The sequence below is a fragment of the Canis lupus genome, chromosome 18 (assembly GCF_003254725.2).
Source record: "Canis lupus dingo isolate Sandy chromosome 18, ASM325472v2, whole genome shotgun sequence".
Classification (NCBI taxonomy): domain Eukaryota; kingdom Metazoa; phylum Chordata; class Mammalia; order Carnivora; family Canidae; genus Canis; species Canis lupus.
The window spans coordinates 33,880,977-33,904,769 of NC_064260.1; the positions used below are offsets into that span (position 1 = coordinate 33,880,977).

A 23,793-nucleotide genomic window follows, 5' to 3' on the forward strand; every position below is an offset into this window, starting at 1 on the left:
GGCTAAGGGGCAAAGAAAATTAATGAATATTTATTGAGTGCCAGGAAAGCACTCTGTTAAGCAGAGGAAGCATATTTAATCCTCATGATAATTCTCTCAGGTAGATAGTACTATCTCCCCATTTTGCAGATGAAACAGGGTTAAAGAGGTGAAATAACTTGCCAGAGATCACACAGCTAGTTAAGTGGTAGAGCTGAGATTTGAACCTAGTCTGGTTGGCTCCCAAATTCTACTATAACAGGATGCCCCTCTAAACCTTAATTTTATTGTATTGTAAACATTGTATTTCCTTATATTTTTCTCTTGTTTAACTTTATTCTGTCCAACTATCTCTTCAAGAAATTCTTATTTTCTTGATGTTATATGTTAAATGTCCAACATGTAGCACTAACCATACCAATATTAGTTTCTTTTCTCATCATTTTCTGGTTCAGGCAGCTATTCAGCTTGTTTTCTTTAGTACTGAACTTTTTTTTAATATAAACTTTTTATTTTGGACTAATTTTAGCTTACAGAAAAGTTGCAAAGGCAGTATAGAGAGTTCTTGTACACCCTTCACACAGTTTCAGTTTCCCCTAATGTATCTCCCTGTGGGACATTTGTCAAAACTACAGTCTTCATTGGCACATTGCTATTAACTAAACTCCAGACTTTGTTCGGATTTCACCACATTTTCCATTAATATCCTTTTTGGATTCCAGAATTCAATCCAGAATACCACATTGCATTTAATTGTCATGTCTCCTTAGTGTCCTCTGGTCTGTGGCAGTTTCTCCATCTTCTTTGTCTTTCATGATCTTGACAGTTTGAAGGAGTTACTGGTCAGGTATTTTATAGAATGTTCCTCAAACTAGCTTTGTTTGAAATATTACCTATGATTAGGTTGGAATAATGGGTTTTTAGAAAGATTACCACAGAGATGAAGTAGTCCTCTCATCCCACCATACCTAAGGGCACGTGACATCCACAAGCTGTCACTAGTGATGTTAACTAACATACAGAAACATGTGTAGATTCTAAGTGTACAACTTGGTAAATTATCACAACATAAACATGACCATTGTAACACCCTCCAGGTCAAGAAGTAGAATGATTTTCTTTTTTTTTTTTAATTTATTTTTATTTATTTATGATAGACATAGAGAGAGAGAGAGAGAGAGAGAGAGAGAGAGAGAGGCAGAGGAGAGGGAGAAGCAGGCTCCAGGCCGGGAGCCTGACGCAGGACTCGATCCCGAGACTCCAGGATCGCGCCCTGGGCCAAAGGCAGGCGCAAAACCGCTGAGCCACCCAGGGATCCCCTAGAATGATTTTCTGTACCTAGAACCCTCCTTCTTTCTCAGGGGTAACCACTATCCTGATTGCTAATACCACTGAGTAGTTTCCTCTCTTTTTGAACTTTATATAATTTGCATGATTAAGTACATATTTTGTGTGAATTTTTTCTGTTGTGTTTGTGAGATTGAACTGTATTGTGTGTAACAGTAGCTTGTTCATTTTTGTTGCAAGTGTAGTCTACTATTATATGGGTAGACTATAATTTATAGTCTATATCTATAATTTATAAATTCATTCTACTGTCGATGGATATTAAGTTATTTCTAGTTTTTTGGCTGCTATAAATAATGTTGCAAATAATTTTTGATGTACATATGAACATATTTCCCCCAGGTAAATATCTAGGATTGAGCTTCCTGGATTGTAAAGTATGCTTATATTAAACTTCAAAAGATACTAATAATCTTCCATAGCAGTTCTTTTTTTTTTTTAAGATTTTATTTATTTATTCATGAGAGACACAGAGAGAAAGAGACAGAGAGGCAGAGACACAGGCAGAGGGAGAAGCAGGCCCCATGCAAGGAGCCTGACGTGGGACTCTATTCCTGGGTCTCCAGGATCATGCCCTGGGCTGAAGGCGGTGCTAAACCGCTGAGCCACCGGGGCTGCCCCCCATAGCAGTTCTAAAACTTTACATTCCCACCAACACTTTTAATGTTGTCATTCTTTTTTTTTTAAGCCTTTCTAGTGGATATATAGTGGTGGCTTTAATTTGCATTTCCCTAAGGATATTGAATAATAGTTTTATTTCTAGCTTTCCAATCTTCATGTCTTTTTTTCTTTTCCTGCTTTATTGCACTGGCTAGGACCTTCAATACAATGTTGGGTAGAAATGATGATAATGAGTGTCCTTATCTTTCTGATCACAGAGGAAAAGCTTTCAACATTTCTCCTTTTTTTTTTAAGATTTATTTATTCATGAGAGACACAGAGAGAACGAGGCAGAGACACGTTCTTTTTTTTAGAAAAAAAAAAAAGAACTGCTATGCTTTTACCTTTGCAGTGCTTATTGGATCTGTAGTGAGTGATCTCACCTTTCCTTTCTGATAATTTTTGTGCTTTATCTGTTATTTTGGATCAGTCTTGCTAGGTAGGAGTTAATCTTATTAGTCTTTCCAAAAAACTGGCTTTAGCCTTTGTCAATGCTCTCTATATTTACTTATAATTATTTTTATTAATTTCTCTGATTTCTTTCTGAGTTTACTGTAGTGTTTTCTTTGACTTGAGATGATTTGATCATAAATTTTCAGGCTTTCTGGTTTTCTTCAAATATCTTTGCTATAAATTTCCCTCTAAGCATAACTTTAGCTTTATCTCATAAGTTTTAATATGTTGTATTTTTCATTAACATGCAGCTCAAAATATTTTTTAATTTTTTATTTATTTATGATAGTCACACAGAGAGAAAGAGAGAGAGAAAGAGAGAGGCAGAGACATAGGCAGAGGGAGAAGCAGGCTCCATGCAGGGAGACCAACGTGGAATTCGACCCCAGGTCTCCAGAATCGCACCCTGGGCCAAAGGCAGGTGCTAAACCACTGCGCCACCCAGGGATCCCCTCAAAATATTTTTTTAAATATTGTTTTCTTCCAGAATTTTTGTAGTTTTTTTATGTCTATTATTTATTTTTTTTTTTAAGATTTTATTTATTTATTCATGAGAGAGAGAGAGAGGCAGAGACACAGGCAGAGGGAGAAGCAGGCTCCATGCAGGGAGCCTGATGTGGGACTTGATCCCAGGTCTCCAGGATCAGGCCCTGGGTTGAAGGTGGCGCTAAACCTGAGCCACCCGGGCTACCCCAGCTCAAAATATTTTCTGATTTCTTTTGATTTCTAGACAAGCCTGTGGGTCAAAGAAGAAATATATTGTTTGATTCCCAAGTATTGGAGTTTTTGTTTTGTTTTGTTTTAGTAATCTTCTTAATATAATTTATACTTTAATTTTACTGGGATCAGAGAATATATTCTGTATGAGTTCAGTCATTTGAAATTTGTTGCAATTTGTTCTCTGGTCCAGCATATCATCTATCTTGGTAAATGTTCCACGTGCAATTGAAAAGAACGTATATTTTGCAATTGTTGGATTCAGTGCTATGTATGTAATCAGGCAAAAATTGTTAATCTTGTTCACATCTTTTGTACTCTTAACTGATTTATTTTGTCTTATTTATTTTTGTCTACTTGTTCTATTAGTTACTGAGAGAGGTATGTTAAAACTGGACAGTGTGGTAGACAGAATTCTGAGATAGCTTCAAAGATTCCTACCCCTGCTGTACATGCCTGGTATAATAATAGCCTCCCTTTGAGTGTGAGCAGTATGTGGATATAACTGATTTCAGTCCTGCTATTAGGTAACAGATGACAAAGGTGAATGGGCTTTGCAGATGTAATTAAGGTCCCAAATTGGTTGAATTTGAGTTATTCGTTAATCAAAAGGGGAATTATCCTCAGCAGGCCTGCCCTAATCAGACAAACCCTTAAAAACTGGGCCCTTCCAGAAGGCAGAGACATTCAAAGCATGGGTATCTCCTGTTGGCTTTGAAAAAGCAAGCTGGCATGTTGTGATGAGGGCCAGGTGATAGGGAATGGCGGGTAGCTTCTAGGAGCTGAGGGCCCCAGTCGTCTGACTACAAGGAAATGAATTCTGACAATAACCAGTGAACTTGGGTGAGGACCGCTAGCATAAGATGCCTAACCTGAGAAAGCAGCCACACTTGATGTGGTGATTTCAACCTGTGGGACCTGAACAGAGGATCTATTCAGTCATGCCCAGACTTCTTACCTTCAGAAACTATGGGATAATAAATGCATGCTGCTTTAAGCTGCTAATAGTATAACAATAGAAAACTAGTAACTATGGTTGTGAATATATCTTTTATCCATTTTAGTTCTGTTATTTTAAAAAATATATTTTGCAGCTGGGTTATTAGGTACACCTTTTTACCATTACAAAAAGCCTTCCATTACCTTTGATAATGCTCTGTGCCGTAAGGTCTATTTTGTGTGATTTTAGTAAAGCTCTTTTAACTTTCTTTTGTGTATCTACATTTCTTAGATGTGCCTCTTACACATGATTGTGTTTTGTTTTTTAGCTGGTCTGTCAGTCTTCTAATCATTAGATTATTTATATGCAGGGTAATTACGTATTTGGGTTTAAGTATACCATGTTCCTATTTCTTATTTGTGCTCCTGAGCAAGTATTCCTTTTATTCTATTCTTCTTAATTATCTTTTATTCTGCACATCTTTTTGTTATTTATCATTTTTAGTGATTTGCCCTAGAGATTAAAGGATGCATCTCTGACTTAATTAAAATCTATTGTAAATTAGTATTTTTACTATTTCGTGGATAATAAAAGAAACCTAGAATACTTTAACTCCAATTATCACCTCTTGCCTTTCTTATTATAGTTTTTGTGATCTCAATTTTGAACATGTTTTCTATCCCTGGAAACATTATTATCATTATTTTATATATTCCATTTTATTTTAGATTTACCTCTATATTTACCTTTCTCGTTGCTCTTTATTTCTTCCTACATCTTCATGCTTTCATCTGGGATCATTTTTCTTCTGCCTGAAGAATTCCTTTTAGTGTATTTTTTAAGTGAGGTACTGCTAACTGCTGAATTTTTTTCAGATTTTTTTTTGTCCAAAAATGTATGTATTTCATCTATACTTTTGAAATATATTCAGTGGATGTGGAATTCTAGTCAACAGTTCTTTTTTTCAGTACTTTAAAGCTATCATTCTTCCCGCTTCTGTTGTTTCTGTTGAGAATGTAACTGTTAGTCTTGTTCTTTTGAAAGTGACCATACAGCATTTCCCTTCTTTGGCTGCTTTTAAGATTTCTCTTTGTCTTTGATTTTCAGTGGTTTCCCAAGGATGTGTCTAGATACGATTTTCTTTATAATTGTTCTCCATGGGGCTTCTTGAATCTATGGTTTGATGTTTTCATCAACGTTAGAAAATTCTCTCAGTACTGCTTGCTGGAAGCTTTGCTCAGCTTCTCAGCCACAGGTTTGCTTTCAGAATTGGCAGTTGCCTCAAAGACAGGTTGCTCCCAGTGCCCAGCTAACCTTGTTTCCCTGTCCTTCTGACTACCGCTCGCCCCCAGTTCTTGCTGTCTTTGAGGTTCTCCAGAAGCTTTGAGACCAATTTTCTGTTCTGTTTTTTTAGTTCTTAGCATAAAGTTTACTCCAACAATCTAGTGAACCATTACTGGAAGTGAATCTCTTCTCTTGGCATTTGTCATCACTTCCTCCCTTTGAAAGCTGGAATAAATGATGAGCTGACAAAAGTGCAAAATTGGATTGAAGTTAATGGTTCCCCACAGCCCAAACCTATGTCCTCTATTTCTCATTAAGAGACTGTGTCAGGACTCTTGAACATCCATTTAGAGAACTTCTGGAGAATTTGTTTTAATAGAGATATGTTTTAAATGTGAGTGTGTTGGATTAAGAAAAATCAATCCTAAAGTTTGCATCATAATGTGAAATAATTACTATGGATCTCCCTGCTGCATACTCTTCTGTATTTTGCTGAGTGCCAGTGTCTTCCCTGTTGAGAGGAAATAGAGGAGTTTCCTTCTCCGTGCTTCAAATGTCAGAGCCAATCCAAAGTGAAGTAATGTTGCTCTGAATTTTCAATTTATTTCACTATGTTTCAGCAGTACAACTTGGACAGAATTCACTTGTTCTAACATTGTTTCACTGGCTAGCAGAAGATTATATTTCTCCTTAGATATAAGGCTTATTGTTTTTTCATAATTTGCTTTTTTGTGCATTTGCAGAGGGTGCTCGAGAGGAAGACCTAGATGCTGTGGAAGCTCAGATCGGTTGCAAACTCCCTGATGATTATCGATGCTCATATCGTATCCACAATGGGCAGAAGTTAGTGGTTCCTGGGTAAGAAGGTTTGCCATTTGGGTTATTTTTAATGACACAAGTCATTTCCCAGAAAGAAAATAAACAGCTATGATGTGTAGTTACTCTTGACAGATTAAAGGAGTATAAGAATTCTCTCTTCTTCCCTGTAAGAATCCAAAAGACTGAATCTGTTGCTTGAATTTGATTTTCCCAAAATAAATGTCTCATAAAAACAGCATTTCGATCAGCACATCCTTATACTTAAAATGAAGTCTGATTGGGGTTGGGTGGGTGCTGTGGTACATAGGGTGGATGTATGTGTGAGTGTATTTTAAGTAAAACTGTTCGGAACCCTTGAAGTCTTTATCCTATTATAGACCAGGTAAATTGTTTTTGAGAGTTTGATGTAAATTCTATATACCATACATATAAAAAGCAGTAACTTGTTCAGAGCTATATACACTAAAGAAAATAAGAGTTTTGTTCTATTCAGGCATAGCCTGTAATTGAATGGCCTGTTTTTAAGAGGAAATACTCACTGGGGAACCTTTTGGAAAAAGCAGACCATGCAGTAGCTGTCAAATTCATTCACAGTGTTAAAAGCTATATACTTTGAGTCTACCCTTCTGTTCTTTTATGAAAATTAAGCTATTTTGAAGATATTGTGCCTATGAAAAGCCCATAAAAACTTAGGGAGAACTTTGCATTATTCTTAATGGAACATGGTATCTCTTTGTGTGTGAAGAAATCTTTCCACTCAAGAGTTTGAATTCGTAAATAAATTGTGGTGTTTTTGGTGATTGACATGTTAATTCTTAGAAAGCTGTCGATGGGAAATTATCATTCATCAAAAAGATGAAGCACAGCTCTTTGGCACTGGAATTGATTAATATTTTTGTCTCTGCTCTCAGGTTGTTGGGAAGTATGGCACTGTCCAATCACTATCGTTCTGAAGATTTGTTAGATGTCGATACAGCTGCCGGAGGCTTCCAGCAGAGACAGGGATTGAAATACTGTCTCCCTTTAACTTTTTGCATACATACTGGTTTGAGTCAGTACATAGCAGTGGAAGCTGCAGAAGGCCGAAACAAAAATGAAGTTTTCTACCAATGTCCAGTAAGTAGGAAGTGTGTTTAAATGCGGCTGTAAGATGTGTTCTGATGAGTGTATAAATGTGTGCAGAAGTTTTCAGGGCTGTAGAATGGGTATAGAGCATTATACAATTTGATTATAGATCCACCTAATTATAGGGCTAATTCGGCAATGATATTCTGACATTACAGAATGCCAAAGGAAAATTTAATCTGTGGACAAACAATGCAGATCATTGTGCACACAGAGGGAAGGCTGTGATATGTGTTAAGGCAATTTAAATTTAAGGAAAACATAATGAGATTTTGTTGAAGTAATTGTAATATACATTTCTAACTTTAAAAATTTAGCCTTTGGGATCCCTGGGTGGCGCAGCGGTTTAGCGCCTGCCTTTGGCCCAGGGCGCGATCCTGGAGACCCGGGATCCAATCCCACATCGGGCTCCCGGTGCATGGAGCCTGCTTCTCCCTCTGCCTATGTCTCTGCCTCTCTCTCTCTCTCTCTCTCTCTCTCTGTGTGTGTGACTATCATAAATAAATAAAAATTTTAAAAAAAATTTAGCCTTTAAGCATCATTTGACTCAAGTTCTTTGTGCAAAGGAAACTTTTTAAACTTTTAGTTAGATAGTTGAGTTGTTGAAAACGGATCTTTTTTAAAGAAGCTTTTGTTATGATTTTAATATGATCACAGAAAATGTATTTGGTTTCATTTTTTTTTTCTTTGGTTTTTGTAATTTCTCAATTGTAGATCTTCTGGCTTCATTTTTGCCCAAATGTGAACTTTTAACTTAAAAGAGGAATTTATTTATATATTTTTTAAAGATTTTATTTATTCACAAGAAACAGAGAGAGAGAGAGAGAGAGAGAGAGAGAGGAGAGAGGAGAGAGAGGCAGAGACATAGGCAGAAGGAGAAGCAGGCTTCCATGCAGGGAGCCTGAAGCGGGACTCCATCCCGGGACTCCAGGACCACGCCCTGAGTCAAAAGCAGATGCTCAATCACTGAGCCACCCAGGCTTCCCAAAAGAAGAATTTAAAATAGAAAATCATGGATACCTGAGACATGTGACTCCATATAACACTGAAAATATTTAAAGAGCTTTCATAATTTTTTTTCTAAGTATTTCCATGTTTGTTAGCTCATTTTTGACTTGTTATTTCTGTAAAGTTGTATGATGATAGCTTGGTCCTTCTATTTAGTGAGAAAAGTGACCAACCTAGAAATGTTCAAGTCTTTTGACTGAATCTAAAGCCCTTTCTTAATAGGTTATATATCTTCTTACTTGAACTTCCTAACTTAAAGGATAATTTTTTAGTTCACTGTAACAGTCATGACAGTACATGAGCATTTTGACTGTTATTGAGAAGTGCCTGGCACTCTTCTAAGGACTTTCTAGAAAGGACCTAAATATAGAAATTATAAGAGCAGGGACTGAAAAGTATGAGTAATGTCCAAGTGATGGTTAGAGCACTTGTTATTTTTATCTATTCTGCTTTGTCTCCAGGGAAAGATACAGATAATGAACAATGAGAAATTAAGTAAAATGTCTTTTTCTCAATTATGATATTCTTTTTCTCACCTAGGACCAAATGGCTCGGAATCCAGCTGCTATTGACATGTTTATCATAGGTAGGAGAAAGAATAGTCTTCCTTTTCCTTTCTTCTTCCTGGTCAAAAAAATTAAGTTGATAAAAACATTGCAGTTACTTGATCAGCTGGCAGTTTATACTTGTCTTTTTTAAGGCTTGCTGGTTTATAAAATAGTATATCTAGGCTCTCATTCAAATAGCCCCTGTACTTTGAATTTGTTTTCTATTTGGAAAAAAGCCATGTTCTATATAATCTTGTACTCTTAGGACTCTGCTATAGAACTTCATGAATAGAATTACTCTGAATGTATATATAGCTGTCTTACACATGGATGCATTTTCCATCAATCATACTAATACATTGTTGGAGACAGATGGATAAAACAACTTTATGCCTATAAAGTTGTGGTAAAATAGTGATAAATCACACTAGAGATCTCAGAACAGCAGGCTTCAAAGACCAGTATAAACTGAGCTCTATAAACTCTTTGGCACAACTTTTTCTTGGCCTTCAAAGGTATTTCTATAGGATTTTGAGAACAATCCTGTCTGTATGCAATTGCAGCTCACCCCTTTGCTGTTCATCCAGTCCTGTTTTGCTTAGATTTTGCTCACTTAAGAGAGGCTTCCTGACTATCCAATCTGGTTTTCAAAGGCACATATTAAACTTCCCCATATATTAATAGTCAAGGGGCCTTGTAAGCTGAAGTGTCTGCATTTAATTAATATCTCCTAATTGGAACCTTGAACAGAGTAGTAGTGTTCATTTGTTCCATACTGTAACACATTCCAGGCTTAAGGTATTTTTCACAACGTGGAAGCTCTCCCTACATGCTAAGTTATAAAAAACTGTTCAACTTAGCCTCCAGCTTTTAGCTCCCCATGATTCATGTTGACCTATGTTTTTTTTTGTTGGGTTTTTTTGTTTGTTTGTTTGTTTGTTTTGTTTTGTTTTGTTTTGTTTTTTTGGCATATGGTTTTCAAGTTAAGTGCCCCCTGGGGGTTATGCCCCTGCTCACTGTCCTGTTTGGCATCTTTGCATAGCATGTACCTTCAGAGATGATCACCATGGCTCTAGAACAGTGGTGCTACTAATTTACAAACTAAAGGCTGCCTGAACTCTAAGGTAAATGCTAGCCAAACTCTGTGAGTTCCTCACTCTTGGTTTGATACTGGCCTGACATGGTGTGGAAGGCCCCACTGCTACAGCAGAGATCTGATGAATACTCTTCTGGTAGCTGGGATTTCTTCTGGAATAAGAGAGCAAAGCAAAAGGTCTGAGACCTACTGAGGGAGGAGAGATGAGATGGGATGTTAGTGCTGAGAGGAGAGACAAGAAAGCAGCTTCCTTTAAGCTGTCTTGGTAAAACCCCAGTGCTACCAAAGAGATGCCAAGCTATAGGCTTACTTTAAAAGGTAAACTGCCTTGGAATGTATAAATTACATCTTGATTCAACTAAGTTTGACTTTCTTGGAATTTTTGGTTAAACACAAGATGGAATCTCCCAAGTGTTCAGTGAATTATTAACAGATATTTGAGAAAACCAGAATCTGTGTTCAGGTAAGTTGAGTGGTAAAGACTGCATAGAAAAGACTCCTCATTTTAAAGAACACACTTGGGTATGTATTGTTATAAATTGAAGTACCTTAAAATACACCATACCAGTTTCATTTTTATGTAAACCATGAAAAATTTGTGGGTTTTTTTATTCTAACATTTTATTCCATGAAATATACAAAATGATATTTTAAACTTTACAGGGAAATTACTAGTTCCAAAAACAAAATTATAGCTTCTGTGAATTTTAATGACATTATTCATGTGCCTCCTTAGTATCTTGTTCAGAGTGGATAGATGGTAGGTGATAATTTGAGTAGAACATTCAATAAGCAAAGAGTTAGGATTGACCATTCATTAGTAGATGCTAAAAGCCAACTATTATAGCTTACCTTCTCTCAGTTGATGCCTTTAAAATTGTAAAACTATAAACCCTAAGATCCAAGCTTAAATCGTATCTTCTACTATTCCTTAAATAGAATAGTAAGTAAATACTATAAATTTAGCTCCGATGTTCAGCATGGCAGAGTGTGAGAACTGTGTTAATAGAAACAAGGTTACAGAGAAATTCACTGAATAACATTGGTTCAGGGATTCATACTGCTGGGCACTGAGATGTATTAATAATAGATGTGGGGGTATGAGAAAGTTACGTCATATTACCTAGAAGTGGCAAACATAATTCACGTAAATACTTGTCATTGATCCACTCACTAGATCACAGACGTGTGGTCAGGTCTGGACTGGACTTCAAGCTGGTCACTGAGAATATGGAGGGTCATTATGCATTTGAGTTGGTAGTGGTGCAGCTAGACTACTTTGGAATTGGTCTGATGCCCAGAACTGTACTGTGCCATACCCCTGTTAGATGCCCGGACTGAGCCTGGCTTTTGCCAGAATTTTGTGCATAAGTCAGGAGGTAGCTGGACCAAGGGTATATATCCTGACGGTCTGGGGATAGCTGCTGATATTTTTCCTGTAGTTCCTTCCTAGACCTTGCTGTATCTGTGTCTTCCTTTGTTCCATATGTTCTAGAAATTATAGACAGAAGAAAGCTTTGCATTCTGGACCAGCACTAAATAAAGTTTAAAAGTCTATTTAATTATAAGTGTAAAAAGTAGTTTGAAGGTAGATGGAGGATTCCCTAGCAAGGTAGTTGGGAAGGAGATGGATAGAATTGAGAATAGAAATTGACCTGATAATGGACTAGTAGAATTATGTGTTTCTAATTTTGATCTTATATCTTAAGCATAGTGAAATATCATTGTTTCCTTGTTTCCTGTATAGATTTTATGAAAATTATTTGTTCTTTTCTTCCTCCCCACCCCTTCCTGGTTTATAGGTGCTACTTTTACTGACTGGTTTACTTCTTATGTCAACAATGTTGTATCGGGTGGCTTCCCAATCATCAGAGACCAAATTTTCAGGTATTTCACCCAGGACTTTTTGAATTAATAAAATGATTGTAAACAGAAAAAAAAAAAATTAGTGACAGATCTTGAGATGAAGTTTCAAAGATTAATGACAGAACCTCTCATTATCTTAAATGTCACCGTGTTATTCTCACTTTAAAGCTACATTCAAACACTTGAATAGCCAATATATTTCTTGTTTTGAAGGATCCAGAGGAAAAAATGATTTTGATTTCAAAGCTATAGCTTTATAGTATAGTTTCTTTCTTGTGGGGGGAGGGCGGAGGGGAGGGAGGCTGTTTGCCAGTTAATGGATTTATCGCGAATAGCAAGTCAATAATTGTTAACTCCTGGCAAATATTATCTATCATCTTTATTTTTTTTAAGGTTTTATTTATTTATTCATGAGAGACACAGAGAGAGAGAGGCAGAGACACAGGCAGAGGGAGATGCAGGGAGCCTGATGTGGGACTCGTTCCCGGGACTCCGGGATCACGCCCTGGGCCAAAGACAGGCGCTAAACCACTGAGCCACCCAGGGATCCCCTATCTATCATCTTTAAATGAAACGTCCAGGTATTATAGATAGTATTAGAGGTAATATTGGCTCATAGTAGCCTGATTGGCAGAAATGATGGATTAATTATAAATTAGAAGTCTCTAGAATAACATACCAATGCATTTTATTGTCAGAGCCACTGTTGGTAGGGTTTTCAGATGTCCCAAAAGTTTCCTGGCTCTGAAAACTGAGAGAAGCTCTTTTTCCAGTTTAATGATTGAATCAGTTTTCAAACCACTGATCATTGAGCTTTGACTGTTATCATTACTGATCTGAAGTCTTCAAGGTTTTCTGGTTTGCTTGTAATTTATCATTTTCTTCTAAGCTTCATAGGACTATACCTTTAAGTTCCTAAATATGGTTTAAACTTTTGATCCTAAGGTAAAGTAGAAGTATTTCACATTGTATCTTGATATCTTTTATCTTATGGACTTGAAGTTAGTTGATTAAAAAATGTTTAACTGTTTTAAAATTACCTAGGTATGTTCACGATCCAGAGTGTGTGGCAACAACTGGGGACATTACGGTTTCAGTTTCTACATCGTTTCTGCCAGAACTTAGCTCTGTCCACCCACCGCACTACTTCTTCACATACCGAATCAGGTGAGAGATGTAAATGGGGCACAGCCTGTGGATGTGTTGTTATTGCCCCCTTTGACACAGTACACCAAACACATTTTGAAAGACAGCTTTTTGTTGAGGTGTGGAGGAAGGTGGATAACAACATTTTTTATAATGTAATATAATTTTATAATTTTAAAAAGTATAATTTATAATCTAGTACCTTGAGCTTACAGTAACTTTCAAGTTACTTATGTTATTTCTTGCAAATGTACTGTTTAAAGAATTGTGCTAGCTGCTTTGTGAGGTGGACACTTAAGTTATAATTATCATGAAAACTCTCTGTGAGAGTTGCATTCTAGAAGCTATCAAATTGTTCAAGATAAAGCCATGCATTTTAAATTTTATTTAGCCTGCCCATTTCCAAATTAAAACTTTAATAGATATTTAAGGTGTAATAATCCCAGTACTATTAAATAAACTTATTAAGGGGTAACCCTAGTAACTGACTGGTGACATTTTTCTTTGAGCTTTCTAGAAGTTAATGGAAAAAAAGGGAATTGTCTTCAGTCTCGGTTTTTTAATAAATTTTTCCAAAAAAAACCCACAAATTTTCATTGCACTATATTCTAGAAAGTATTTCGTACATTGATCTTTCCTTAAACAGCAAAAAATGGTCACCAGTGTGTTCATAAAAGTTTATGTCGCCCTTCCTGTTGTTGATTCTCACAGCAAGTCAAGTGTGCAAATTGAGTAAAGGCATTTCTGTGGGAGAGTCAAGCTAATCAGGCCCACATCTTTGAGAACTTACAGAAATAGATGGTTAACACAGACGTTAGTTCAACAATTGTAGCTCTTAAGGAAAAGAAACAAAATCAGGCCAGATTTGTGTCTCTACTGCCTCATTCTCCAGGATTGAAATGTCAAAGGATGCACTTCCTGAGAAGGCTTGTCAGTTGGACAGTCGCTATTGGAGAATAACAAATGCTAAAGGTGATGTAGAAGAAGTTCAAGGACCTGGAGTAGTTGGTATGTAATTCGAGATTTGGGTTTATATATCCGTTGCCTCTAAGACATTTTGGAGAGCATGTATGTGACATATAGCTTGGAAAAGGCACAATGTAGTTAGTGGATAAGAATGTATCTTTTTTTTTTTTAAAGATCTATTTATTTATTAAAGAGAGCATGAACACAAGTAGAGAGAGGGGCACAGAAAGAGGGAGATGGAGAATCTCAAGCAGACATCCACTTTGCGTAGAGCCTGACATGGAACTGGATTTCACGACCCATGAGATCATGACCTGAGCCAAAATCACGAGTTGGATGCTTAACCAACTGAGCCACCCATATATCCAAGACTTTATCTTTTAATAGCTGTGTTTATAGTGTAAAAGATATCATAGATTCTAGGCTTCTTGTAAGTCCAATACTTTGCTTCACAAATATAATGTGTAAAGATCATTATTCTCTAAGTTTAGTACCTTAAACATGAAATTTTCTAAAATCATAGCAAATTATTCAGGGATTGAGTTTTCATTCTGTGGATCACCTGAGTTCCTTGTTTGCTTCTTAAATTCTTTATCTTTTTTAGCTGTTATATTCTGTAGGGTTACCAGGCAGGAGAAAATAAATTTCATATTGGTTATCTTTTTGAAATTTGGGGAAAATAGTAAAATCAGTAGCACAGATTTTTGTGAATTTCAATCATCATTAGCTCTGATTGTCATTGACGGTCAGCTTTTTTGAAAGATCAGGATTATTAGGGTGCTTTAGATTTTTTTTTTCTAAGTGTTCATTTAGCTGTTTTACTGTTAGCTGTTTAACATAGTTTAACATAATCTCAAAGAGGACATATCTTATTTGCTATGATGAAGAAATGAATTTTATACTTTGGTTTCTTACTACTGTTTTCTCCACAGGTGAATTTCCAATCATCAGCCCAGGTCGGGTATATGAATACACAAGTTGTACCACATTTTCTACAACATCAGGATATATGGAAGGATATTATACCTTCCATTTTCTTTACTTTAAAGACAAGATCTTTAATGTTGCTATTCCCCGATTCCATATGGCTTGTCCAACATTCAGGGTGTCTATAGCCCGATTGGTGAGTTAAATTTTCCTCTGGGACTGATTTCCATGACTTTGTAGAATTAACTCCACAGAGGGATTTTGTTCATTAGCCAGACAACTGGTTTACAAATGGCGTTCCAGAGAACCCTAGAGATTCTGAGGAAATACCATGGGGGGAGGGGGCCATGTGAATATGTGGGGGTGGTGGATAATAAGTAAGCTAGACTCCATACACTTCAATCAGAGTAACTCTACTGTTAGCTGTTTTATGTTTGCTTTGCTTTTATTTTTAATAGACATCATTTTTTAGCAGTTTTAGATTCACAGAAAATTGAGCAGAAGGTACAGAAATTTTCCAAACACCCCCTGCCCCCATGCATGCACAGACTTCCTCATTATCAGCATCTCCCATCAGAGTGGTATCTTTGTTACAGTTGTTGAACCTACATTGGAACATCATAATCACCCAAAATCCATAGTCTACATTAGAGTTCACTCTTGATGTTGTATGTTTTTTGGGTTTGGACAAGTGTATAGTGACACATATCTACTATGATAGTATCATGTAGAGTAGTTACTGATTTTAAAGGTTCAGCCTCTTTTCCACCATTTCCAAAAAAAGTTCTATGGCCTAATGAGAAACACCACACTAGACCAGTTAGAATAGGCTTTATTTTGTTTCATTAAGATTAGAAAAAGAATTTCATGCAGTGTTTTTGCTAAAAATCCCAATTTTGTAATAGAAATATCCTAGAGAGAGACTACTAAAAGGACAAGTCTATCCATTAAATCGTCTTTGTAGTCATCTCTCTTTGGGATCATTTCCTAAGTCAACTAAGTATAATTTAAAATCTCATTTCTGGATTACCTTATGATAGTAGTAGTACCCCAATCTTATGGATTATAAAATGATTAGGGAATTATGAGGCTCCAACTATACAACAGAGATAAAATATGACTTGTATACCCAGGATGTGACTGAGTTGTAGGTGTTAAATGTTGAGAAAGGGCCCTCTGGCTCCTGGGAAGATGGATGTAGGATTAGTCTGATCCAGAGCTGACACGTTCCCAACCCCAGTTTGGAAACAGAAGAATGATAAGCCATTATGCTTGCATATCTGGTGAAAAGGATCTATAGTCTGGGTTTGGAAGTGAGCTTCCCTCCCAATGGAGGAATGCTTTCTACTGTATATTGCCAGGACCAGGAACTTGTTACTTCTGTAACAGTCTCCTGTTTTTGACTAGTCCAGTTTCTGTCTGAGATTGGTATCATCCATGATGGTTTGATACAGCTCATTAGTGAAACCATCTGGGGCTAGAGTTCTCTGTGGGAAAGCTTAAAATGGGAGTTTAATTTCTTTCATATATTTTCTATTTCTTCATATTTCACTTTTGGTCATTTGTGTCTTTCAAGGGATTTTTCCATTTTGTCAAAATGCTGAATTTATTGGCATATAATTATTTATAATATTCCCTTGATATCCATTTAATGGCTGTAAGAACTATAGTCATATATCCTTTTGTGCTCCTAATAATGATGAGTTTACCCAAGGAGTTATTTCTTTTATTAGTCATTTGAAAGAACAACTTTGGGTTTCACTGGTTTTCTCTATTGTTTACTCATTTTCTATCTCATTGTTTTCTGCAGTCTTATTTATTTCTCTCTTCCTACTTACTTTGGGGTTCATTTGCTTTTTTTACCAGCTTCTTAAGGTAGAAGTTTAGATTATTGCTTTTCAGCCTTTCTTTTCTCTAAAGCACTATTTGGCTATATTTCATAAATTTTGATGTGTTGTTTTCATTACCATTTAATTCAAAATATTCTGAGATTTCCCTTGTAATTTAATTTTGATCTGTAACTTTTCTAGAAATGTGTAAATTTTCAATCATTTGGAGGCTTTCCAGTTAACTTTTGTTCACTGATTTCTAATTTTGTTATGGTTAGAGAACTCACTGTGTGTAATTTCAATCCTTTTAAAGGTTTTATGTCCTAGCACTATGATCTATCTTGGTAACTAATCCCTGTGTATTTGAAAAGAATGTATATTCTGCTATTTATGGGAATATTATTCTATAAATGAAAGTTCAAGTTGGTTGACTGTTTTTGAAGTCTTCTATATATTAACTGATTTTTTTTTTTTTTTGGTCTTTGTTCTCTGAAAGATGATTGTTGAAATCTCCAACCATAATTACAATTTTGTCTATTTCTCTTTTTAATTTTATCAGATATGCTTCATGTGTTTTGAAGCACTATAATTATATGCAAATATGTTTAGGATTATTATGTCTTTTTAATGAAGTGCTTTCTTTTATTATTATGAAATCTCTCCCCTCGATAATATTTCTTGTCCTAAAGTTGCTAATATTCCTGACCTAAAGTGTAAAGAATGTTGAGGTTTGTTTGGGCAGGCGATTTACTATGGGGTCAGCTTGATCCTGTTGAGATTTGTTTTTAATGTTTGTTAGGATGGGTATAAAGGAGTCTTTAATTTAGAACGTAGTTCTCAAACTTTTCAGTCTCATGGCTCCCTTAAGCTGTTAAAAGTTATTGAGGACTCCAAAGAACTCTTGTCGATGTGGGTTATATCAATATTTATCATGTTAGAAATGAAAACTAAGAAGTTTTATAATACTACTCTTTTTTTAAAGTTTACGATTTTTAAATTTATAATTTTAAATTATAATAATAAACTCATTACATGTTTAACCCTCTTAACTATGTTCTTACTTATTTAGAGTTTTAATTTCCTCCCAACCACACATAATCATATAAAATCTTGATCTACCTTGTGGAAAATGTTTCTCTCTCTCAAGGATGAGATATCAATAAAAAGAAATGAGAATTCTGGACTTACTTCTAATCAACATGAAAGAGGCAGTGGGGATTGTATTTGTATGGTGTTGTATTTGTATTGTACCTTTCCTGTTGAAATATTAGTTCTTTTGATATGGAAACTGAATTTTTGTGCCCTGACCCATATGATAATTATTGTACTTAATACTTCCTTTTGCTTTATACTTTGAATGTCACTACAAAATATACTTTTGGTTGGTCTTAAGCCTTTTCTTGCTTTAGGTGGTTTGTTGTTTGCTTTTGGACACTTTAGAGGTTCCTGCTGCTTATTTATTTCCATTCTTACCTGTGTGTGCCTCTTTCCATCTGCTGCTTCTGTATGTACATTTTTATCTGAGATCATCAGCAGTCTCCCTCTTTAGCCACACTGACTTCCTTAACATTTTTTCTGCTTCCTTCTTCAACAAGATGACTAATGATCATACTACCTGAATTTAATGTTTTAGGATTTCCTAAGCCTTCCCCTTGCCCGTTTTGAACCTTCTACTGAATTTTAAAGTCTTCATTCCCTAGATTTAAAAAATCAAAAAATAAAAATAATGGAATATCATGTCATATTTATGTATATTTTCTCTGATTGTTGTTAATGTTGCTGTTATTAGTGTTATAATAAATCCTAAGTGACAATCCTTTGACAACTCCTAAGGAACAGTTTTTTTCTCCCATGTTAATTAATTTGCTTGCTCAACAAGTATCTATTGAGTACCTACGAGGTGCTGGGGGAAATGCAGTGACCAATACAGCCAGAGTCTGCCTTCGGGGATGTACTGTACAGCACGGTGACTATAGTAAATACTGCATTGCATATCTGAAAGTTGCGAAGAGAATAAATCATAAAAGTTCTCATCACAAAAAAACATTCTGTAACTATGTACGGTGATGGATGTTAACTGGACTTATTGTGGTGATCATTTTGTAATATATATGAATATCAAATCATTATGTTGTACGCCTGGAGCAAATGAATGTAATGTTGTATGTCAATTATACTTCAATAAAAAAAAAAGAAGAAAGTTGAGGAAATTAAAAAAAGAAAAACAAAAACTCTGCCTTGGAATTTACATTCTAGTTGGAAGAGCTAAAGGTAGCAAATAAACATTATCTAGTTACACCAAGTAGTGATAAGTGCTCTGGAGAAAAATTAGAGTAAAGGATATATCAGGAGTGTCCTGTTGGGTTGTTCTAATATAAAGATGTGTCGGGGAAGGAAGGCCTTGGCGACATTTGTGTTAAGACTTGAAAGAAGTAGAAGGAGCCAGGTGGATATATGTGGCAGAAGGATGTTCCAACCGAAAGAACAGAAAATGCAAAGGCCCTGAAACACTAATGTTACATAAACATACTAATGTTTGGCATATGTGAAGAACTGCAAGGAGGCCAGTGTAGTTGGAATGCCGTGGCCAGGGGAGAGTGGTGAGAGATGAGATCAGAGGGGTAGTGAGTGCTGGATATGTGATGCCATAGAGGCCTCGGGGAAAGGACTTTTGCTGACAACACGTCCCACGTTTTTCCCAATTATTTCCCACATCACCAGCTAGGAGCTCCTTGCTATTCAGAACTCTCTCCAATATAGTGAGTGACTCCTCTCATTGAGTCCTCAAATGTATGAGAGGGAAAAATTGTCAGCAGACTAAGACTCACTTAGAGACATGACTTAAACAGAATTGAAGTTTCCATGAGATGTTCAGATATTGCATGTTCAACCTCACTGTTGCCCTATTCTGAGAACCTTCAACAAGTTAATTTCAGAGTAGAGGCTGCCCCCGTAGTTGAACTGAAATGATGGGTCTTTATAGTAGGAGCTCATTGAGGCATCTCTTAGGCCTCTGGACAGTACATAAAAGTTACCAGTAGAGGTCATACCTTATTAATATTTTTGAGTCCTTTTCTGTAAGGATATAGATTAACAAAGAATTGTTACTTAGTACACTAAAATTCAGTAAAATTTTATCTTGGGTTGTTAGGAGTGGTCTGTTGGCTGCCTTGTACAAATTATCCATTACCATGTAAAATATAAGTACTGTGTTAATAATGAAATAGATTTACCATTAAAATCACTGAGCATTTTAAGACGTGATATATGTATATACACTCTAGAATTCGCATCAGCATGTGCATCTATGAAAATACATGGCTCAACTCTATAAAAATTCATATTTGGCATGTCTAGTTGTTTAGATTCTAGATAAATGAAAAATTGCATAAAATAAGTATAAAAAAACTGATGGAAGTCCTTATCAAAAGATTGTTTTCTCTTTCAAGGAGATGGGTCCTGATGAATATGAAGAGATGGAAGAGGAAGAGGAGGAGGAGGAGGAAGACGACGACGATGATGACTCGGCAGATATGGACGAGTCTGATGAAGATGATGAGGAAGAGAGACGGAGGAGAGTCTTTGATGTTCCCATTCGCAGACGCAGATGCTCTCGCCTTTTTTAGGGAAGCTGTGCTGATGGAAGCCCTGGCGCGAATCCAGTCCGTTAAATAGATTTCCCAATAATGTAAATAACTAAATTGTTCGTTCTCTGCATATAGCAGGAAAACTAGCATGAAATATTGTTCCAGGCCCTGGGTTCTATGCGACACTACGTTAGGAATTGGATCGTTTTGGTTTGCTTTGTGTTTTTGAAGTAGAGGAGGAAATGGGAGTCTTTTTTTCTTTCTCTCTCTCTTCTAGAAGTCAGTGGGAGAGTAATTCTCTAGCTACAGAACAGACATTTCTTTGTTTCTAAATATTTTATACTTCTATAAATGTGGAAATGGAGGGGATTGTTTTGAATAAGGATTGAAAATGTAGCAAAAATACCTACACAAGGATAGAGAGAAACTATGTGACTGGATGATTCAGTGAAAAGACTTCTTGCAGTTGTGAATTACTTAGAAATGAACAGAATTTATAATTAGGCTAATCCATTTAGTAATTCCTATATATTTTGTACTCACAGGGAACTAATCGACTAAAACAGCTCAAATGCTAGTTGTTTGTCCTTTCTTAGACAATCTGTCTAAGAAATTTAAAGTTTTCATCACTATGACCTTGAGCTTAAAGTCTTTATCACTATGACCTTGGCCTTGCATTTAGTCTTCAACTCTACCAACCTTGAATTTATTTTAAAATCTTCAACATGACAACCTTGAACTTAATTTAAAGTCTTTAACGTTATGACCTTTGTCATACTGTTCACAGATGCATCACTTTTGACAATGTAGTGTGTAAAAGTATGTATTGTGTTGTTTATTAACAAGTCTTCACAATGTCTCATGTAGTCTAAATTTGTAAATACTGCTTCTGTTTTGTTTCTGCTTTATACACTTGACTGTCTAACTTTGTGATAAGTGACATGAATTTTATGTTAAGATTAAGTATGTTTCCTGAAACATGGATTTTTTTTGTAATTATATAATTGAGAGTTTGGAATGAAATCCTCCAAGTGGCAAAAACTCACATTTTAAAAACGAGTTTTGGTTCTGATCCTGTATTTCGTGTAATTGCCTATTTTCCATAAACTAATATTAATCAGCCTTTGCTGTCAAGATGGAAGATGAAATGGAAATTCATTATCCTGTTGCCAGAGGCCCATTCAAAGTTATTTTTTGGCTGTGACTATATCCTATCGTATGCTTTGCCTTCCATTTTCCCCAAGGATACTTCTTTTCTAGGGAAAACTGTAGAAAGAGGGAAACGTATATGGGGTTAAGCAGTGCCCTCAGGGACCCCAAAGACCCTTTCATATTGGCGCATGTCAGAATGTTCTGAAATGGAGTAAGTAGTTTTTCTTGTTTGGGGTTTTTTTGTTTTTTTAATTTTATCATCAGGCTACCAAATCCTTCTATTATGCTTATCTCTTCCTTTTTAAAAAGAACCTGTTGATTTTTTTTTTTTTTTTAATTCACGAGAGACGCAGAGGGAGAGAGGCAGAGACATAGGCAGAAGGAGAAGCAGGCTCCATGGGGGGAGCCTGATGTGGACCTCGTTCCCTGGACTCCTGGGTCACGCCCTGAGCCAAAAGCAGATGCTCAATCGCTGAGCCACCCAGGTGTCCCAAGAACCTACTGATTTTTTAAAAAATATACTTTACCAATTAATAATTTAGAGCTAGTTAATGTTGAAACTTAAAGCTATTCCTAAGATCCCTTGCCATTTTTGCTGCTTTATCCTTTCTGGCTGACCTCTCTTGTCAGTTCCCAAAGTACTCATGATGCCCCAAATCTCCCCCACAACCCCAGCCACTTTTTGCTCCTTAGAATACTTCAAGCTTATTTATCCTTTTCTCTAAATTCACATTCTCTTAGTATGTTGAATGGATGACTTGTTGTTCAAACCAAGAGGTGACTGATTAGTTGATAAGACAAGAGTTATTTCATTGGCAAGAATGTATATTCACACATAGAAGGAATCTAACAGTTGGCCAGCTTATGCTTTTGTAGAGTGAAGGCCATTTCTGGTTCTGAGATCCTTTGAGACCACCACCTATTTTTGACTCATTTGTCTAAAGCTTGATGTATCAGGATGAGACCAATACCTAAATAGCAGCAAATAGATGAGGGGTTATTTTTCTCTTGTGAAAAGCCAGAAGTAACTAGTTGAGGACTGATTAACAGTGGTGTCTACATTCCAGATTCCTTCCAACTTTCTGTTCTACCATCCTTAGCACAAAGCTTTAATCATGAAGGATACCTCGTGGTTGCAAGGCGGCAGCTGCAGTCATACTCTATTCCAGGAAGGGATGATGAGAAAGGGGACAATTAAATGGAAAGTAAAGTCAAGCATGAGGCCGGAGAGGTAAACCAACCAGGTCTCCAGCAGTCATGTGGCAGATAGGTAGAGACGGGTGACACAGGAATTAACACAGGCAGCATGGAGACCTTGATTCCCAGGTTTCTGGCTTCATTTATGAAGAAAAATTTGCAGGAAATGCAGTTGGATACTGGAGATGAGATTTGGATGCATTTTGAATTCAAGATGCCTTTAGGACACAGTTTCCAGCCGTCAGTTGTGTATGAATATGAAGATCAAGGAAGAGTGGTCAGGGATGGAGAATAAAGATTTGTAAATTGTCTGCAAACATACATATCCCCAAGGCAAGACTAAGCACCTTCAGGGTCCTCTCCCAGGGAGCACACAGCAGGGTCTCAGTCCAACCCTGACAACCTCAGATTTATAAGAGGTAGTGGAAAAGATTCAAAACTGAAATGTCAGTCAAAAAAACTAGAAGCAAAATTAGGAGAGGGTGGCATCAGAGTCCAGAAATTCCAAAGAGGGAACAGTTAATAGGATGTGTATGAGAAAATACGTGTGTATGTGAAAGAGTTTCGTAAACAAGGAAATATGTTTATTCACTGTTTTAAGTAGAATTTACGTAGGGGATCATCATGGTAGAAGGCACATGTCATAATCGGTTGTCATATGATTTCCCTGCTTAAATTGTATCTCGTGCACTCATGCAAGAAAAGGAGACTCAGGCTGCAGCAGGGTTGGATAACCTGATAGCCTGGCCAAGTGGGAGCTTGGCACGGGCACAAGAAAGGTTTTTTTGAAACATTTTAATATTTTTTTTAAAACGAAGGGAAAATCATTAGTCATAGAGTGTAATATTTTTGTTTCCTGTAGCAAATGGGAGGAGGACACTTACAGATTTTCCGTTTCGGGGATTTTAAAAGGTCTCCATGTATTACTGGTGGTCACGGTCTTTTTCCAAGCCTGGGCGGGGAGCCTGAGTCACCCCGGCAAGGAGTGGCAGCCGGGGCTCCCCGGGCGTCGCCGGGGGTCCTGGGAAGGCGCGGGCAGTGCCAAGGGTCCGCAGACCGCGCGAGGGCTGGGGTGACCTTGGACTCCCACGCGGCGGCCCAGCGGGTCCCGGCCGAACCTCGGCGGGGGCGGAGCCTGGGGCGGGGC

At 36.7% G+C, this 23,793-nt stretch overlaps 1 protein-coding gene across 1 annotated transcript in view; it reads left to right on the forward strand.

Annotated features, from left to right (window-relative positions):
- Positions 1-21,369, forward strand: part of FBXO3 (F-box protein 3) — a 30,549-nt gene extending 9,180 nt beyond the window's left edge. The window contains exons 4-11 of the mRNA XM_025452427.3: positions 6,124-6,238; positions 7,111-7,315; positions 8,873-8,918; positions 11,779-11,863; positions 12,887-13,009; positions 13,881-13,996; positions 14,887-15,077; positions 20,160-21,369. Coding sequence (XP_025308212.1) covers positions 6,124-6,238; positions 7,111-7,315; positions 8,873-8,918; positions 11,779-11,863; positions 12,887-13,009; positions 13,881-13,996; positions 14,887-15,077; positions 20,160-20,336 — 1,058 coding nt within the window. The 3' untranslated portion in view covers positions 20,337-21,369. The remainder of the gene's footprint in view (positions 1-6,123; positions 6,239-7,110; positions 7,316-8,872; positions 8,919-11,778; positions 11,864-12,886; positions 13,010-13,880; positions 13,997-14,886; positions 15,078-20,159) is intronic.
- Positions 21,370-23,793: the final 2,424 nt, after the last annotated feature.